The 17,221-nt window shown below is 65.0% G+C and overlaps 5 protein-coding genes across 5 annotated transcripts; 4 read left to right on the top strand and 1 right to left on the bottom strand.

The window, feature by feature from the left end:
• Positions 1–1,937: 1,937 nt before the first annotated feature.
• EMIHUDRAFT_241911 (hypothetical protein) lies at positions 1,938–2,609 on the bottom strand (the record flags this gene model as incomplete). The annotated part of the gene is made up of 3 exons (XM_005773073.1): positions 1,938–1,950; positions 2,076–2,526; positions 2,597–2,609. 3 exons carry the CDS (start codon positions 2,607–2,609, stop codon positions 1,938–1,940), a joined length of 477 nt encoding a protein of 158 aa, XP_005773130.1.
• A 3,411-nt stretch (positions 2,610–6,020) lies between these two features.
• On the top strand, positions 6,021–7,415 carry EMIHUDRAFT_241909 (hypothetical protein; the record flags this gene model as incomplete). Its single annotated transcript, XM_005773072.1, has 7 exons — positions 6,021–6,150; positions 6,222–6,330; positions 6,480–6,678; positions 6,751–6,828; positions 6,947–7,009; positions 7,146–7,229; positions 7,305–7,415. 7 exons carry the CDS (start codon positions 6,021–6,023, stop codon positions 7,413–7,415), a joined length of 774 nt encoding a protein of 257 aa, XP_005773129.1.
• Positions 7,416–8,019: 604 nt separating this feature from the next.
• On the top strand, positions 8,020–8,535 carry EMIHUDRAFT_241908 (hypothetical protein; the record flags this gene model as incomplete). The annotated part of the gene is made up of 1 exon (XM_005773071.1): positions 8,020–8,535. The coding sequence occupies one exon, from the start codon at positions 8,020–8,022 to the stop codon at positions 8,533–8,535; it is 516 nt and encodes a 171-aa protein (XP_005773128.1).
• Positions 8,536–9,728: 1,193 nt separating this feature from the next.
• On the top strand, positions 9,729–11,597 carry EMIHUDRAFT_75189 (hypothetical protein; the record flags this gene model as incomplete). The annotated part of the gene is made up of 5 exons (XM_005773070.1): positions 9,729–9,989; positions 10,064–10,161; positions 10,313–10,636; positions 10,796–11,165; positions 11,262–11,597. The coding sequence occupies 5 exons, from the start codon at positions 9,729–9,731 to the stop codon at positions 11,595–11,597; spliced, it is 1,389 nt and encodes a 462-aa protein (XP_005773127.1).
• Positions 11,598–13,540: 1,943 nt separating this feature from the next.
• EMIHUDRAFT_241906 (hypothetical protein) lies at positions 13,541–15,396 on the top strand (the record flags this gene model as incomplete). The annotated part of the gene is made up of 9 exons (XM_005773069.1): positions 13,541–13,591; positions 13,802–13,870; positions 13,949–13,983; positions 14,139–14,353; positions 14,426–14,495; positions 14,714–14,810; positions 14,885–14,909; positions 15,088–15,182; positions 15,379–15,396. The coding sequence occupies 9 exons, from the start codon at positions 13,541–13,543 to the stop codon at positions 15,394–15,396; spliced, it is 675 nt and encodes a 224-aa protein (XP_005773126.1).
• Between the last annotated feature and the right edge of the window lie 1,825 nt (positions 15,397–17,221).

Genomic DNA, 17,221 nt, shown 5'->3' with positions numbered 1-17,221 from the left:
TCTTCCGCCTTTTCCGTCTCCCCCGCCGCCGCCTCCCCCGCCGCCTCCGGGTCCGCCTCCGCCTCCCCCGCAGCCTCCCCCGCCGAGGCCTGCCCGCCCCTGCACACCGCCCACGCCGGCGGCGTCCACCGCTCAAACGCCACCGGGGACGTCTGCCGGCTCGGCGGCGCGGCCGGCGCATGGCGCGCCACGCCGGCCTCCCTCAGACTCTGAGCCTATCAATGAATAGCGAATCCGTTCATACTCAATTCATGACTCAACACGCCAGCGTCCGTCAGACTCTGAGCCGTGAGGGGCGCCCTGCAGACCGGGCACGGCAGCGGCGCCTGAGAGCAAAAGGTGCGGAGGCTGCAACAGGGACGCCGCGAGAGGTGAGACCTCTGCTTCACTGGCCGAGAGGGGCTGAGAGGGGCTGAGAGGGGCCGAGAGGAGCCGAGAGGGGCCAAGAGGGGCCGAGAGGGGCCGAGAGGGGCCGAGAGGGGCCGAGAGGAGCCGAGAGGGGCCGAGAGGGGCCGAGAGGAGCCGAGAGGGGCCGAGAGGGGCCGAGAGGGGCCGAGAGGGGCCGAGAGGGGCCGAGAGGGGCCGAGAGGAGCCGAGAGGGGCCGAGAGGAGCCGAGAGGGGCCGAGAGGAGCCGAGAGGAGCCGAGAGGGGCCGAGAGGGGCCGAGAGGGGCCGCGATGTGGGCCGGGATCAGGCCGAGAGACGGCCGAGAGACGGCCGAGAGTGGCCCAGACTGATCGAGATATGGCCGAGATTGTCCGAGACGGCAGCGGCGCCTCCTCCTCGATGGCGCTCTGCTGCTCCGCCGCCGCCGCCGCGACCCTCGCCAGCTCCGCCGCATGCCTCTCCGCCCGCGCGCGCCGCTGGGCGAGGGCAGCGCGAGCCGCCTCGGCCGCCTTCGCCTCCTCCTCCACCTTGCGCACCTGCGGTGTGCAGGACACACGTCGCTCATTTCGGCTGTGACCACGGCGGCGCTCTGAGCTCACCGAGCCCGCCCTGCGGACGCGCGCGCCAACGCGGCGGCAGGGGATGTGGCGGGAGGGAGGGTGGAGGCACACACACGGCCTGGGCCAGTCTTCCCAATCTAGAGTTGCGCACTGCGCCGGGCGGCGGCGGCGGGTCGAGCGAGCAGAGCTGCGCAAGGCGGGAGGAGAGCGCCTGCCGACAGACGGACCTCTGGGCTGTCTCTCCGCCGCCTCTCCGCTGCGTCTCTCGACTGCAGCTCCGCCGCGCGAGGCGGGAGGCGAGAGAGAGAGAGAGAGAGAGAGAGAGAGAGAGAGAGAGAGAGAGAGAGAGAGAGAGAGAGAGAGAGAGAGAGAGAGAGAGAGAGCGAGAGAGAGAGAGAGAGAGAGAGCGAGCGAGCGAGCGAGAGAGAGAGAGAGAGAGAGAGAGAGAGAGAGAGAGAGAGAGAGAGAGAGAGAGAGAGAGAGAGAGAGAGAGAGAGAGAGAGAGAGAGAGAGAGAGGCGAGCGCCTCAGCGGCGGCGGCGGCGGCGGCGAGCTTCGCGCTCAGCTGCCGCGCGTCCGCCTCCGCAGCGCGCGCAGCCGACGCGTGCCGCTGCGCCGCCGACGGCAGGGCGGCGGCGTCCGCCTGTCCGCAGCTAGATGCGTGAGCAGGCAGGATGCAGCCGAGAGGCAGCCGAGAGGCAGCCGAGAGGCGGCCGAGAGGCGGCCGAGAGGCGGCCGAGAGGCGGCCGAGAGGCGGCCGAGAGGCAGCCGAGAGGTAGCCGAGAGACAGCCGGGAGGTAGCCGGGAGGCAGCCGAGAGACAGCCGAGAGGCAGCCGAGAGGCAGCCAAGAGGCAGCCGAGGTGCAGCCGGGAGGCAGCCGGGAGGCAGCCGAGGTGCAGCTGAGAGGCAGCCGAGAGGCAGCTAAAGTGCGGGCGGCGGCCTCCGCCTTTGGCGCCGGCGCGGCGAGCCACCAGGCGCCGAGACAGACGCCTACTCGTGGCCTCTGCTCTGAGCATGCCACCTCAGCCGCCAGGCAGCTCGGCTCGCCGACAACAGAGAGGACAGTGGAAGGAGTGGAAGCAGGCAGAGACGTAGGTCGGCGGCGGCGGCGCCGCGCCACGCGGAAACAGGTCGTCGCGGCAGATTGGGCAGTCTCCCCCGGCGTTCAGCTCGGTGAGCTTCTCGATCGCCGCCTCGACAAGCGCATACACACACGGCTCGCCGCTCGACGCCGCCTCCGCGGCGAGCGCGGTGAGAGCGGCGAGGAGCGCTGCCTCTTCGTCGCCGACCATGCCGCGGGAGCGCGAGAGGCGACACACCGCCGCGGACTCGGGGTACGCCTGCGATAGCTCAAGCGCAAGCGTCGCCTCCATGAGCCTCCTCCGCTGCTCGCCGCCGCTTGACGGGCGCAAGCGGACGGAGATCGTCGCGCCGCCACCCGTCGGCCGCTCGACGACAAGCTCGTCCTCGTCGCTGCTGAACATCGCGCCGAGCAGCTCGAGCTCGTCCTCCATCGTGCGTGCCTCGCACTCGGCGTGGGGGAAGGGACCAGAACGGACAGTCGTGGTGAGGGCAGGCCCTGGAAAACGTGGTGTGGGCTGGCGAGGGAGGGCGCTTGGCCGAATTTAGGGGGCACCCCGCAAAGTGACCCGTTTTTACCATGTGGGTCGAGACACCCCGCACAACGAGCCGGGATGGGGGGCGGGCTTCTGTGGCGTGACATGCCGCGGAGAGCAGGACCTGCAACCAGGCCGCTCGGGGAAGGTTGACCGGCTTGTCACCCGAAGCGCCAGCGGCTGGACCACCTGCCTGGACCTTGAGAACGGTGTGATGGCTATCCCGGCGAAGGGGGGGCCCGGAGCGAGGGAGGTGTGCGTCGATGGGAGAGAGGTCGACATCTCGATGCCCCCGGAAGAATGGCGGGATCCCCTCGAGTTTGTGGTGCGGAAGACCGTTCGGGTGGCTCGACAGCTCACGGCGATGCAACCCCGTAAGCGGCGGGCGGTTGGGGCGCGGTTGCGGAAATGGGCGGGGACGTCGGTCGATGAGATACTCGAGGCGACCATGTCCGTGGCGCGAGAGCGACCCCACGAGCAGGCTCGCGGCGCCGGAGCAGCGATGGGCCGGGAGAGGGTGACGAGGAGAACGACGGAGGCCCCGGCGCCGCGGACGGAAGACGCCGTCTCTACCCTCCTATCGGCGGCGGCGTTTGCGGTGGCGAGACACCTACAGACACTCGGGGGGGGGGAGGGGGCGACCAGCCTCGAGATAGACTGCCCGAGAGCGCCGACCGTCTGCCCGTGCGTCAACGGTGGCCAGTGTACGCTCGGAAGGGCCGGAACCGTCCTCGGGGATCACTATACGGACGCGGTGGCGGGGCTGGAAGGCCCCGTAGCCGATGGGTGGGCGGGGGTTCGGAGGCTTCCTGGTGAGCTGGATTACGCCTGCATATGCGGAGAGACCTTCCCCACCCGCCTCCGGCGCGATATCCACGTTCGGGCGGCGAACACGGCGCGGCTTCACTGCGCTGGAAGGGCGACTGGCGCCGACAGGTGCCGACAACCCTCCACTGTGCGTGAGGCCGTACACGGGTTGCTTGCTGTGCTGCTGACTCTGGGGAAGCTCGGAGCGGCAGCGACGGCGCTCACCGCCGGTCAGCCCGCCGCAATCGTAGCGGCTGCGCCCGCTCGATTGCGGTTTGTCGCGCCGACCTCGCCGCGAGGCGAGGTAACGGGTCCAGCATGTGCCAATCGCACATTCTGTGCGGTTCCACGTGCACTCATGGCGGCGACGACACGCGGGGGGCTGGGCGTGAGCCGCAGCTCCCCCGGGCCAACGGGGGCCTATCCCGGTCACAGCCAGCAGGGGCATACAATTCCTGTACCCAGAGTTACTTCACCGAGAGTAGCGAGATGCAATCTCGCAGAGCAGCTGCTGATGGCAGCCGGGCCACTGCTGTGGCTCTTCGGCTCTATGGCTCTCCTTGACTCCGTGGTTCGGCGACTGCCCTTCACACCGCAGCCTGCGGCCGCCATCCCAGTAGGCATCCCCGAGTCAGCCTCTGCATGGCCGCCCTCCTCTCACCACGCCTCTGCGCGCTTACACTCCATCCACCAATGCCCGGTGCACACACGGTGATTCACACCCTCTCACGAAAAACCGCGCTCCTGCTGCCACGGATAGCTCGCAGGAGGCGCATCAGCGCTCTCAAACGCGCCCGCAGGCACGCCCGCAGGCGCGTCAACAATGTCCCTCCCAGTTGACCCCCGGTCCTCGTAGTCCATTAAATAAACTCAAAGTCCACCACAGCCACCAGCCTCCACCTCCACCGTCGAGCCGCGATCGCTGCCGCCCGCGACGCCGCCCGCCGCGTCAGATAGCCGCGACGCGCGCACCGAGTCGAATCGGAGAGCCGCGCCGCACCAGCAGGAGCATCTGCACCACCACCAGCAGCAGCAGCACCACCACCACCACCCGAGAGAGAAGCGCACCTGCCCGACGCCGCCCGCCGCGTCAGACGCTCGCGACGCGCGCGTCGAGCCCAGTCGCACACACACACACACACACACAAAAACACACACACCGGTGCACAATTTTTTATTTCATCGTCAAAAAGCGATCGTACTTTGCCTGTTCCCCCACCTCATAATGGTGGAAACACAGCTCGCAGCCATCTTTCTCGACGTTGACGGCGTCATCGACAGTCGGCGCATCGGAATGCTCGACGTCAAAAAAGTCGAGCGCCTCCGCCTCGCGGCCGCCGCAGTCCCCGGCTGTGTCGTCGTCATCTCCTCGCACTGGCGGCTCGTGCCGAAGCAGTATGCGTCGCTGGTGGCCGCACTGAGCTGGTACGGACTGCACGTGATCGGCATGACGCCCTGCCCGTTTCCGCCGTGGCTCACCAAGCGGCCGGTGGAGATCTTACTGTGGCTGCGCGCGTACAATCTGGCGTGCTCGGCCAACGGCACGCCGCAGATTGGCGCTTTTGTGGCCATTGACGACCGCGATCTGCTCGGAGAGGATGGCGGCGACGAGCTACGCGGCCGATTCGTCAAGACATCCCTCCTCGCTGGGCTGGTTGACGCCGACGTGCCGCGAGTCGTCGAGGCCCTTAGCCCCGCCTCCCCAAACCTTCCGCCCGTGCCGGGCCTTGAGGCGGCCCCGCCGCCGCCGAGCGTCGCGCTGCCATTCACGGTGGCGCTGAGCCGGCCGGCTGGCTCAAAGGGCACCGGCTACACGTGCACGGTGCAGCGCACCGTTGACGCGGCGCCCACGCCAGATGCTTGAAGTAACACAGCCCCCCCCAAGACTTTCGAGATGACACGTATCAGCACCGTATTCGCCGTATTCAGCTTGCATGAACACACGACACCATATACAACATGTGTTTTAATGCCGTAGGCCCCCAAGACGCGGCCCACGATACTCGTCGACGACGCGGCGGAGGAGGGGCAACCTCTCTCCAACGAGCGGTGGCTCTCGCTATGGCGCCACCGGCAGACGATTATTCGCAACACCGCCACCCGCCTTTCGGCGTCGCGTTCGCGCCCCTCCTGTGACGGTGGCGGCGGGGGCGACGGCGGCAGCCACGAGGCGACCGCCATGAGCAGCGCGCTGCAGGTGGAGGTACTGCCAGAGGTCCTCGGCCGCGGTGGATTCGGCGTCGTGCGCCGTGGGCGGCTTCAGCGGGCGGCCGCGGGCTCGGGCGGCGCCGGAGCCGGAGCAGTCGACGTGGCAGTGAAGGAGGTCGACCTGGCGGCGCTGATGGCGCGCGACGCAACCTCGGAGGAGACGCTGCTGCGCGAGGTGGCGCCTTGCGTACACACACACACACACACACACGCACACACACACGCACACACACACACACACCGCTCCGACGGCACGAGGCTTTGGCACTCTCTGTGTGGCGACGACCCTACCGTACCTAAGAACCTCGCCTCAAGGTGCGTCTGATGGAGGGGCTGCGCCATGAGGGCGTGCTGCGGCTGTACGGCTGGCGGCGCGAGGGCGGCGTGTGGCCGTCATACTACCTCGAGCCGCCTTAATAGTTGATCTGTGGATTCATCTGTCATGAATCCAACACCAGGCGTGGTCTTCCTCTACCTCGAGCTCTGCCGCGGGCCGGAGCTGCAGCAGCTGATCGACGCGCGCGGCGCGCTGGCGGAAGGAGAGGCGCGGCTCTTGGCGCGGCAGATGATCGGTAAGGGACACTTCCGAGACACCTCCACTCTCTCGGGGACACTTCTGAGACACCTCCACTCTCTCCGCTAGCGGCACTCCTCTACCTCCACTCCCGGGGCATCATCCACCGCGACGTCAAGGCGGCGAACGCGATGCTCGATCGCCCACTGGACGACCTCAAGCAAACGCCGCTCGACGGGTGTGTCGTCAAGCTCCTCGACTTTGGTCTTGCGCGCCAGCTGCCGCTGCAGCAGCGGCAGCCAAGCCGCCGCCGCTCGCTCCGGCGCGACGCCCACGCTCTTCTCTGCAGCCGGGAACACGTCTTCTTACCTCCACAGCTGCGAGCAGGCGCCGCTCGTCGGCGCGGACGAGCGTCATACACACCTTCCAACCCGGGGACGCGTTCGCGAGCGTCGTGTTCGCCGCCGCTTCGCCCGCGCACGGCACGTCGCCCGCCGACGCGGATGGGTCCGCCTTGAACTTAAAGGCCTCAGCGTCGGCCTCGGCCTCGGCCTCCAAGGCTTCGGGAAAAGAAGCAGCGCCGCCGGTGCTCCCCTTCACGAGGTGCAGGCGTTGCACGAGATAACCCGAGGCCACACCCGAGATTGCCCGAGATTAGGTGGTGCTGCACGACCACGAGTTGCCGGCGCTCCACGAGATGTCGCTGGTGGGCACGCGCGGCTACGCGCCGCCGGAGGTCGTGCATTAGCAGCGGTCGTAACATCAGTAAAGCTCTACGCCCAACGTCAAGCGAAGGGACTGGGCTAGTTCTAATCCACACGGGACTGGCCGCATGTCGGCTGCCTGCCACCTAGGTCGCCAACCTGGCGCCGGGCAAGACGTCGGCGCAAATGAGCTTCGAGGAGGCGACGCCGATAGTGATTAGTGGTGGGCAGCCTCAGTTCAAACGATCGCGGCACGCCGCACACCACTGCACACCACCGCACACCGCACGGATACCCACAAGCAATGGCACGAGAGACTGACGAGAGACGTGGCCTAGCTGTACTCCAGGCGACGCTGATCGACGCGTACGCGATGGGCAAGCTGCTGCGTTACCTGCTCACCGGCGTGCCCGCCGAGAAGAGCGTGATGGAGGTGCTCGAGGCACAGGGCGCACTCGCCGGCTGCTGCGGCGGCGGCGGCGGCGGCGGCAGGGTCGTCGAGCCAGAGCATTTGAGCGCGGGAGCGCGGGCGCTGGTGGAGGGTCTGACTGAGGCGCGCGCAGAGAGGCGGGTAGCGCTGGCGACTGCGGAGCTCGACGCGTGGCTGGTGGCGGAGTGAGGTCGCGGTGGTCGCTGGCGAGGTATCCCCTCGCTTCGGGGGGCGAGGATGAACCGACGAGATGGACTGCTGTCCTGTCCTGATGCCCGGTGAGAGCTCGGTCGGAGTGGGAGAGTGAACTCTGTCCACAGCTGCCCGGTGTACAATATCATGCCATGTGGGAGCTGGGAGGCGTGTGCATGTGCAGATGGAGAGAGGAGTCCTGCGCACCCAGTGGCATGAGAGGCTTTCCATTCGCCTCGCAGTCCAAGATGGCGGCCCTCGCGTGCTCTGTTTTGTCGCTTGGGTCACGTCTGCTTATCCGTGTCTCTGTCTTAGTCGTCGCCGCGCGAGGCTGGGTGCGTTTGCTTGGTTTGTGTCTCCCCGTGAGCCTGGGGTGGTTGGTTGGGTGGGGCGTGGCCGTGGGGGGAGGGGGGTTCGGTCGGTCGGTGTGTGGGTTCCTCGCCTCACTCATATCAGCCAGGCCTGGGGTGGAGGGAGGGTGGGTGGGTCCAAGCCTCAGCCGGACCGTGAGGTGGGTAAGGGTTGCTCAAGAAGCTCGTGCGCGTGAACGGACGTGTAGCACCCACCCGGCACCGACGAGGGGTTACGCCCCCTGGGTGATATGCTCTCGCTCCTGCCGGCTGTCGCCAGCGGCGCCTCGTACACCTCCACGCTCATAGGCACGTCGTCGCGCGTCCGGCTCGACATCGGGCTCGAGCGAGGGTCGTGGATGCCGAAGAACATCAAAGGCTGGGGTGGGTCGGGCGCGAGGGTGGTTGTGTCGGCGCTGGTGGACTTCGAGGCCGAGCCCGCAAATGAGGCAGAGGAGCTCGTGGGACCACGCAGTCAGACGCGCGTGCTAAACGCGAGAGGTGGCGGCAAGATAGTGACGTTTGACGGCGAGCAGGCGGTCGACTTCACATCAGGCGGGTGGTGCGTGCAGCGGCCGCTTGGCGCGCAAGCAGGCTCGGACGAGGGCGGCTCGAGCTCGGGCGAAACGAGGAGCGACGTCCATTTCTGGTACCTCGAGCCCAGTGCGCACTGTGGGAACGTGATCATGCGAGTGCCGGTCCGCTGGACGAGCTCGACCACCTCGGGGACGAGCCACAGCGGCGCGTGCGACGCGAACTTCGCCTGATACAGCGGCCCGTCGCCTCTGTCTGGCGGATTCTCGATGATGAAGGTCGCGCCAGCGTCGGCGAGGGCTTGCGCAATCAGCACGGTACGTCTCACGAGCAAATTGGCGACGGCGAGCTTGTACACACAAATACGCTTGTATCCAGCCTGAGTCCAAATACACAAAATACAGACTTAGCATCTAGGGCTCCTGCTGTGTGGATCTACTCTCACTCGCTGGGGTCTCCTCTTGATAGTGTCATAAGTGTGGCTGGTGTGTGTCAGAGGATGAGAGCACCCCGACAGCACCACCTGACAGCACCTGACAGCCCGGCCCTAGCTACGTCTGACAGCAGCAGCAGCCGCCTGACAGCTTTGACAGGCGCAGCTCCGACAGCATCTTACAAAGCAACACCTGACAGCTCCGACAGCACCAGATCCCCGACAAGCATACAGCAGCACCCGACAGCACTGACAGCACCTGACAGCTGTCTGTCAGAGGCACCTGACAGTGCCTGACAGTGCCCGACAGCCTGACAGATCACCTGACAGTACCTGACAGCCTGACAGCCAGGGCTCAGTCGCCACGTGGAAGTCTATCGAGCTCCCTGCTTGCCCCTGACAACCCACCCCTGTTGCGCATGGTGGTAGCACACCCACGCCCCTTTCGAGACTACGACCTGAACGTATTCAACTTTTAGCATTACAAATCCAGTCAGTTTGTGCTGTGAAATCGAGCGAGATCGGGCGACTCATATACCGTGAGGAAAATTTGCAGCAAACCCTGTTGGAGGAGATAATTGTATGATGGAAGTGAGAGGGTCTGACAGCCTGACAGCAAACCTGGACAGCGCCTGACAGTGCCCGACAGCCCGACAGCTCTCACAGGGCAGGGGCGGCTCAGGATCACAGACACCCCTAGGTAGGTAGGTAGAAAGGTGAAGAACAGCCAGGCTCGGACTGGACACCAACGCGGTATGGGTGGACGCTGGACAGATGATGACGACACGCACGAGCGACACACAGACACAAACAAGCTCACAAGACACACAGCCAGCTGGCTGCCACACACCCTGAGTCGGCGTACACATAACTCAGGGCCACATCCTCCCTGTCGCCCCCCCCAGCACTCCACGGTGCCAAGGGCACAACCCCTCTCAGGATCCACCCACCTCACCCCTAGCGACAAGGAGCCCGAACCCTTGCCACAACGAAATGCTGGTGCTCGCCGCGCTCTTGGCCGTCTCTCCGAACACAAAAGCCTCTGTCGACCTCTTGGCTGCCGCTGAGCCTTTCGCGAAGAATTGGCAGCGCTGTGTCGGCTCAGGCCACATGCTCTTGGGCACGCGAGCCGACTGGCAATCACAGCTCGCGCTGGCGGTGAACGAGCTCGGCTTCGGCGCTATCCGCGGCCATGGCCTGCTCGACGACGATATGGGAGTCCTGCCCGCTAAAGGCCGCCTCGAGTTTTACAACGTCGACCAGGCGCGCACACGCACACGCACACACGCACGCACACATGCGAGCGACCGTGCAGCCAACGGTGCTAGGTCTTCGACGCCGTGCACGCCCTCCGCCTCCGCCCCGTCGTCGAGCTCTCCTTCACGCCCGCTGCCCTTGTTGCCTGCGGCAAAGCTGGCGAGCAGCCGTGCGACTACGCGTTCGGCAAACGATTAGGAGACTGCACTGAGACAGAGGAGGCACCGTCCGTGCGAACACACCGCTCACCACGCCACGCCACACCGACGAGCCGACACAGCTCTCCACAACCACGTCTTCGGCTCCTCCTTAGGCGGCAGCGGCGCCTACAAGGGCCTCGCCATGCCGCCCGACTCGTTTGCCGAGTGGGAGGGCCTCGTCGCTTCCGTCGCGGAGCACCTCGTTGGTCGGTACGGCCTCGACGCGGTGAGCGAGTGGCACTTTGAGGTTTGGAACGAGTTGTGGGGCGTCCCGTTCCCCGAGCCGTACATGCGGCTGTACAACGCCAGCGCGCGTGGCCTCAAGTCCGTCTCTCCGCGGCTGAGAGTCGGAGGGCCGGCGACGATGGCGCTGGAGGAGGTGGAGCCGTTCGTCGCCGCCTGCCGCGCGAGTTCAACGCCAGTGGACTTCGTGAGCAGCCACCTGTACCCCACCTCCCCCATCTGCGACACCAACGCGACGGCGCGCGACCCGGACTGCTTCGCGCACAAGGCGCTCTCGGCGGCACCTCGGCGGCATCTCGGCTGCACCTCGGCTTCACCTCGGCGGCACCTCGGCGGCATCTCGGCGGCATCTCGGCTGAGTCTCGCCGGCTGCTCCGCGCACAAGGTGCTCTCCGCGAGCGACGCTGTCCACAAGGCTGGCCTCCCTTTCTTCCTCACCGAGTACAACAACGGCCTCGGCGACTCCTCGCGAGACGACGCCTCCGCTGCCGCCTTTGTCGTCCGCAACGTCGGCCTGCTCGCTTCCGTCGACCTCGTCTCGTGGTGGAGCTTCTCAGACATTTTCGAGGAGGCGTGGATGGCATCGGCACCCTTCCACAACGGCTACGGGCTGATGACCGTACATGGCATTCGCAAGCCAGCTTGGCGCGCGTTTGAGATGCTCGCTTCCCTCGGTGACTACCGCCTGCCCGTGTCCGGAAACGTCTCGCCCGCAGATGGCTCCTCGACCGTCTCGCTGCTGGCGACGCGTCCGCAGGGCAGCGGCGGAGGCGCGCTCAAGGGGCCGCTCGGCGGGAGCCGGCGCCTATGGGACGCAGCGGGCCAGAGCCAGGGGCACGTGGTCCTCCTCCTCTCCAACTTCCACCGCAACCGCTCCGCTTGCACTGCGCAAAACGTCAGCCTCGCCGTCATCCACCGGAGCGACGCAACCCTCCCGCCCACCGCCCGCGCGTTCCGCGTCGACGAGGCGCACGCCAACCCCCTCGCGGAGTGGCACCGACAGGGGCAGCCCATCTACCCCGACAGCTCGCAGCTGTCGAAGCTGCACGACGCGTCGCGAGTGCGCTTGGCGGAGGCGGTGCCGCTCCATCGCCTCAGCCCCACGCAGAGCGTGATGCACTTTACGATGCCGCCGTTTTCGGTGCTGAAGCTAGAGCTGTGAGTGGTGTGTCACTGTGATCTGTGTGTGACTCCAGCGCATACACGGCATATACACAATACAGGATAACCTGATTCGGTTTCGTCGCACAGCATAGGTTTCATTTTCATAGTCGGCCGTCCTAGGACGTACGTCATTTCAGGTCCCGATTTCGGTTCTCGTAGTGTATCTCCGCGCAATGGGAGTTAGCGCGCTCGCTCGCAGAGCGGCTCTGCCAGGGGCCCCTCCACTCGCCTGCACCTGCTCGAACCCTGAGCACTGTGCGGCGTTGCACGCTCGAGGTCGTGCATGATGTAGTAATCATTGTCTTGAGTAATGCGCTTCTCTCGACCGAGAGCGCTAGCCTCTACCCCTTCGGTCCGTCGAATCTCGGCGCGGCAGATGCGACGCCGAGACTGACGAAACCTCCCTGTGGTGGGCTGCTGAGCCTCCCCCACACACGAGAACACCACTGGGACACCCATGACACACTAGAACAGGTATGCCACGAGGCGGGATGAGACTAGACGTCTCGGACGAGACTCGTCACTCGACGGAAACCTAAATCGTGAACATCGGGTTGCTGCGCGGCGGGTCAACCCCATTATGCGCAGTCATCCAGATGTCAACTGCACCTCAGACAGTCGCCGGCGTGGGCGGGAGGGGCGACTGTATCTGAAGGCGCGGTAGCGGTAGACGGGCAAGCCACAGCTGGCAAGATGCCGATCGCCATTGACCTTGCTCGAGCCGCGGCGAGCCCTGAAAGTGGAGCGTGTCAGGATCGATTGCTCGGCTGTGAACTGACCTCGCTGTGAATGTGACCGCCGTCACAGACACTATTGTCCATGAATGGTAGACTGAGAGTAGAGTAGAATCGGGTCGAGCGACCGGCCCAGTCGACCGTCCCCTCCCCTCAGCAGAGCGGGCGAGAATCCTAAAGGATTCACGCCTCCTCTGCCAGGGGCCCCTCCACTCGCCTGCACCTGCTCGAACCCTGAGCACTGTGCGGCGTTGCACGCTCGAGGTCGTGCATGATGTAGTAATCATTGTCTTGAGTAATGCGCTTCTCTCGACCGAGAGCGCTAGCCTCTACCCCTTCGGTCCGTCGAATCTCGGCGCGGCAGATGCGACGCCGAGACTGACGAAACCTCCCTGTGGTGGGCTGCTGAGCCTCCCCACGCTCGACCTTTGAGGTAGTATGATGGAAGGTCGATGCCCGGAACGGCCTAAGCTCAGCTGAACCCCACGCATAGACCTCCTCGAATCACCTCAAAGGTAAGGGATGGCAACTGGCGGTTGAGTCGCTGACGTCGCACGACCATGCGCCCGAGAGACCGATCGTGATTATCGACCGATCTCGCAACTATCCCAGCGAGTAGTCCGGTGCTCCGGTAAAACCCCCCCGCCCCCGCCGTAGCGATGACGATGAGGAAATAGCACCCGACGCGAGTCGGGCCTACACTCGCTTGGGTGGCAAGCACGCCACAGTTGCACTCATCAACAGTGTCAAACACCGTTGCCACTGTCGACTTAAACGATAGCAGCTGCCGACCTGATTGCTGCTTCGTCGTGACCCAAATTTTAACTGAGCGAGTTGATGATCCTGCCCATACGGTCTGCTGCTTCGACGTCGAAGAGCATTACTCCGACCGTGTCGTCAATCGACCATTGTTGCCCCATCGACGACATCGGCCGAAATCATGCGTCGCGCAAGGCAATTGAAAGATCGACCACGAGTGGATCGATCAACCTGCCCATCTTAGGGAGGAAGTTCGAGCGCGACCGCCGCGGAGCCAGGGCAGCGCCGGCCGGGGCTGGGACCGTGAGCGGCGATCGCGCTCCGAGTCGCCCAGCGACGGCAAGGCAGGACGACGAGGCGCGACGGCCGTTGAGCGGAGGCTGGCGAGCAAAAAGAGGCGCCTGCGTGCGCCTCATTTTGAGTAACTTGACAGGGACGTCTAAGCGCCATGCTGTGTGACGAAACCGCTTCGTATTGGGAGATTTCACGATCAGTTCCGGTATACCCCCGAGCAGGTATCCCTAGGGTCAGTTTTGCTGCGGGGAGCGAACCTTAACGACCGCCCAGAAGCTTTCTGAGCGAACCAATCGGGCCGGGATCATCAACATATGTCCCCTCCACAACATCGTGGGCGTTTGAGCCGTATTTGAGGAGCACCGCGACTCTGAAGTTCGGCCGGGTGGTCTGCAGACCCCCCCGCCCCCAATAGCAGAGGCTCCGTGGGGTCGAAAAGTCGACGCTGGGAGTCGCACTCGTCAAGCCATCGCAGCACCACGCGGTCCGCACGTACCGCCCACATCCCCTCCACCGCTGAGAAGGCGCAGATCGACCGCCGGGCCGCGTAGTCGTCGTTAAGGAGCGGTTTTTGGAGCCGTACGAAGACTCGAAGAGGTCCCACACTGGTCAAACTATTAGCCTCATAATGAGGAAAAGGCTAATAGCGATTTCAAATAGTGCTACTATTAGCTCAGAGGGGCTAATAGTGCAATTATTAGGTGTGCTAATAGCCGATGTCCTAATAATGGACCCTCATAATGCGCACTTAGCGATTTCGCGATTCATGCCGCATGCTTCACGGCGCGCCCCGGCCTAATAGCTGGGCCTCATAGCGACATGCCGGCCACGGAGCTCGTCGCGCCCATGCCGCCATCGGCGCCCGCTGACCATCTGGCGTGCAGCGAGAAACCCTCTGCGAGCTGGCGCCAGCGTGTTGGTTTGGCGGCGTGCGGCGCAGCGCTGGTCTTCTTGGCGTCCATCCACGGTGATCGCGGATCCGGCGAGAAGCCTTGCGCTGCCATCGGTCAAGGCGCAGCTGGACGAGACGATGCGAGAGGAAGGCCGGCGGCTTTTCGAAGCGCAGCACGACCTGCGGCGCCCGGCGCGCTGATGCCGACCACTGCAGGGTTTGTTGTCGGTTGTGTTTTTCTTGTTTGACTTGGCGATTTGAGAGTCGCGCACAGGACCTGGCCAGTGTGCTCCTCGCTCGCTCCCCGCTCGCCTCGGTGACCTGTCGCCCACCAGCGCGCGGCGACCGCACGCACACCACCAGCGCGCGGCGACCGCGGCACACCGCGCCCGCCGGCTCTCCGCCCTCCTCACCACCCGTCGGCGCTGTCCGCAGGCATGTGAGGCGGAACGGCGACCGCACAGCGCGCGCGGGTGTGGAGAACGTGATCAACCGCCGGGCTTCGGCCCCTCGCCGGCGCAGCGCCGGCGAGGTCCTGGGTCATCCCCGGGCGGCGGTCCGGGCGGCAGCAGATCTCTGCGCCGCCCGCATCCTGTTCGTGATCAGGGCGTGCGCAGTTTGAAATTGCAAGGTCCGAGCGCGCGCCCGCGCCCGCCGCGCCCCGCACGCAGCCACATCCTGCGTTCTGCGGCGGCAGCGGCCTTATCTCTCTCTCTCCCTGCTCTCCCAAGCCGTGCGCACCGTCGCCGCGCGCGCGCGCCGCCGCAAGCTGCCGGGCTGACGCTCGTCCCCGTGCCCCTGTTGCGCAGGCAACACCCGCGCTCGTGCGGACCGCACGACCAGCTTCCTGCTCGCGCCGCCCTCGCTGTGGCCCGGCGTCTCCGCCGGCGGCTGGTGCGTCAAGGTGATGAAGAGCACCACCAAGCCTGACGTCACCACGCGGTCAAGTTCAACGACTCCACGGTGACCTTCTCGTTCGCCGTGGTTGCCTCATGGAAGCCCGTCTCCTAGAGAGTCGGCGCCATCGCTCTTGCCGCGCCGCGCGTAGTGCGCGTCGCGCGGGTACCGCACTATTAGGGCACTATTAGGGCCACTATTAGGCTCTCATAGTGCCCTAATAGCGCCCTAATAGTCGCTATTAGCCCTCTCATAGTGGTGTTCTAATAGCTCCAGACGTTATGAAGCTCAGCTACAGGTCCTGGCTTCGGTTTCGCAACAGCTTCGTTTTCACAACACGGCCGCCTCGCGACGCCGCGCCGTCGTGCAGATCGTGTCCGAGCCATCCACAAGGCCGCCGGCACATGTGCCAATGTGTGCCCGGAGCGCAGGGAGTCGATGGGTGCCGCAGTCCAAGCGATCACTGCACTGCAGTGCTCGCTCGCACTGCGGCGCTGCGCCACGGCGGCGAAGCATGTCTGGACTTCAAGGACAGTGCTTCTCCGCTGCTCGAGGATTGCGGCAAGGTCCAGGCCGACCACACAGAGCACCCGAGGCAGCTGGCGTGGCCTCACTCATGACCTGTGCTACCCGTCGGCGGGGCCAGCTGCGGTTTCACAACGCGCCTCATTTTTGGCACCCTCCTGCTAGCCGCGCATGAGTAGGGAGACCGTGTGTGGTGTCTTCGCGGCCTAGAGCACCCTCTTGGCAGTCTATATTCCGGATTTTAGCCCTCCTGTCGCATCTGGTGAGCCGTACCATAGCGAGGACCAAACGTGTTGTGAAACCAAAGCCAGGACCTGTATCACTAAGAAAAGTGACGTAGAGCACCCACTTTTTAAGCGTTCGCCGCATACACAAGGTCCGCCTGCGTGCGGCGCCAGCTTCTCAGGGCCATCGCGCGAAAAACGACGGAGGAGATGCATCCTAGCTGTCGCCACCGAAGGCGACTCGACGTCGCTGAGATCGGAGATCAAGCTCTGACAGGTCACACGTCGCTCCTTTGACGCCGACGTGGCTCACCCGTGCAGAGCGCATCAGGACACAGTCTCGACGCGCTCGGTACGACGCCTGCGACCCGTCTCGGGTCAGGTGGCACGACGCTCATCGCGCCTGCCAGCGCTGCCGTGCAGGCTGCCACGACGAGGTCGAGCACGCTTCTATACGCTCGCCGAGCCTTCCTTTCCATCCCATTAGGCAGCCTGGGAACGGTGGCGGTGAGAGGCAAAGCCTGCGAGGGGTGGTGGAACCACATGTCACGGCTACCGCCGGCTCGACCCCACGATAGCCTCCGGAGGCTGACTTTGAGGCACCATCATCGGACGATGTCGACGAGTTGGGTCGCTCTCGCGGTAGCCAGGTAGCCCCCCATACTAGTAGCACCAGCCATGGCCTCAGGGAGCGCGGGCGAGGGCGCTGGGAGCAACACGGACAAAAAAACATCAAAAGTGGTCATTATCACAGCACCCGTATTTGCAACTAGTCCACGAGTGACGAGAGGACAATCGACAGGATCAACCTCAAACGGATCATCAAAACCGCGAGCTTGCGTCGGCGGAGCCACGGCGGTCTTACTCTTCGCGTACTCCTCTTTCTTCTTCAGCATGTATTTCTCATGTGGCTTCCCGCAGGCGGGAGGCTGCAGGGGCGCCATCTTGACGGCTGGTGGTTGCGCGGGTGGCACTAGGAGCAAGTTCGCAACTCTGCGGTGGTTTCCTTGCGCTTTCTTTTTCTTTTTCTCTTGTTCCGCCGCGTGTAACAATCCCGCGTGTTCCGTGTTAGCAAAAAAATGACGGCAAAAAGTAATAACTGAGCGTGTCCTCCACGTGGAGACGCACATGTCCAGATTACGGCTTTGTATCTACGGCTGGGTGTGGCTGTTGGGGGTTCGTTCCTGTGTGTCACGCGTGATGTGAGAGATTTTTTGATCAGGTATACAGGGGGTTCGGGTGTGAAAAAGTCGTACGAGACCGATACCGACCAAACAAGCCCCCCCCCCCCCCCCCC

The sequence above is a fragment of the Emiliania huxleyi genome (assembly GCF_000372725.1).
Source record: "Emiliania huxleyi CCMP1516 unplaced genomic scaffold EMIHUscaffold_347, whole genome shotgun sequence".
Classification (NCBI taxonomy): domain Eukaryota; phylum Haptophyta; order Isochrysidales; family Noelaerhabdaceae; genus Emiliania; species Emiliania huxleyi.
Note: the sequence above shows the minus strand (reverse complement) of the source record. Positions and strands in the feature narration are given on the sequence as shown.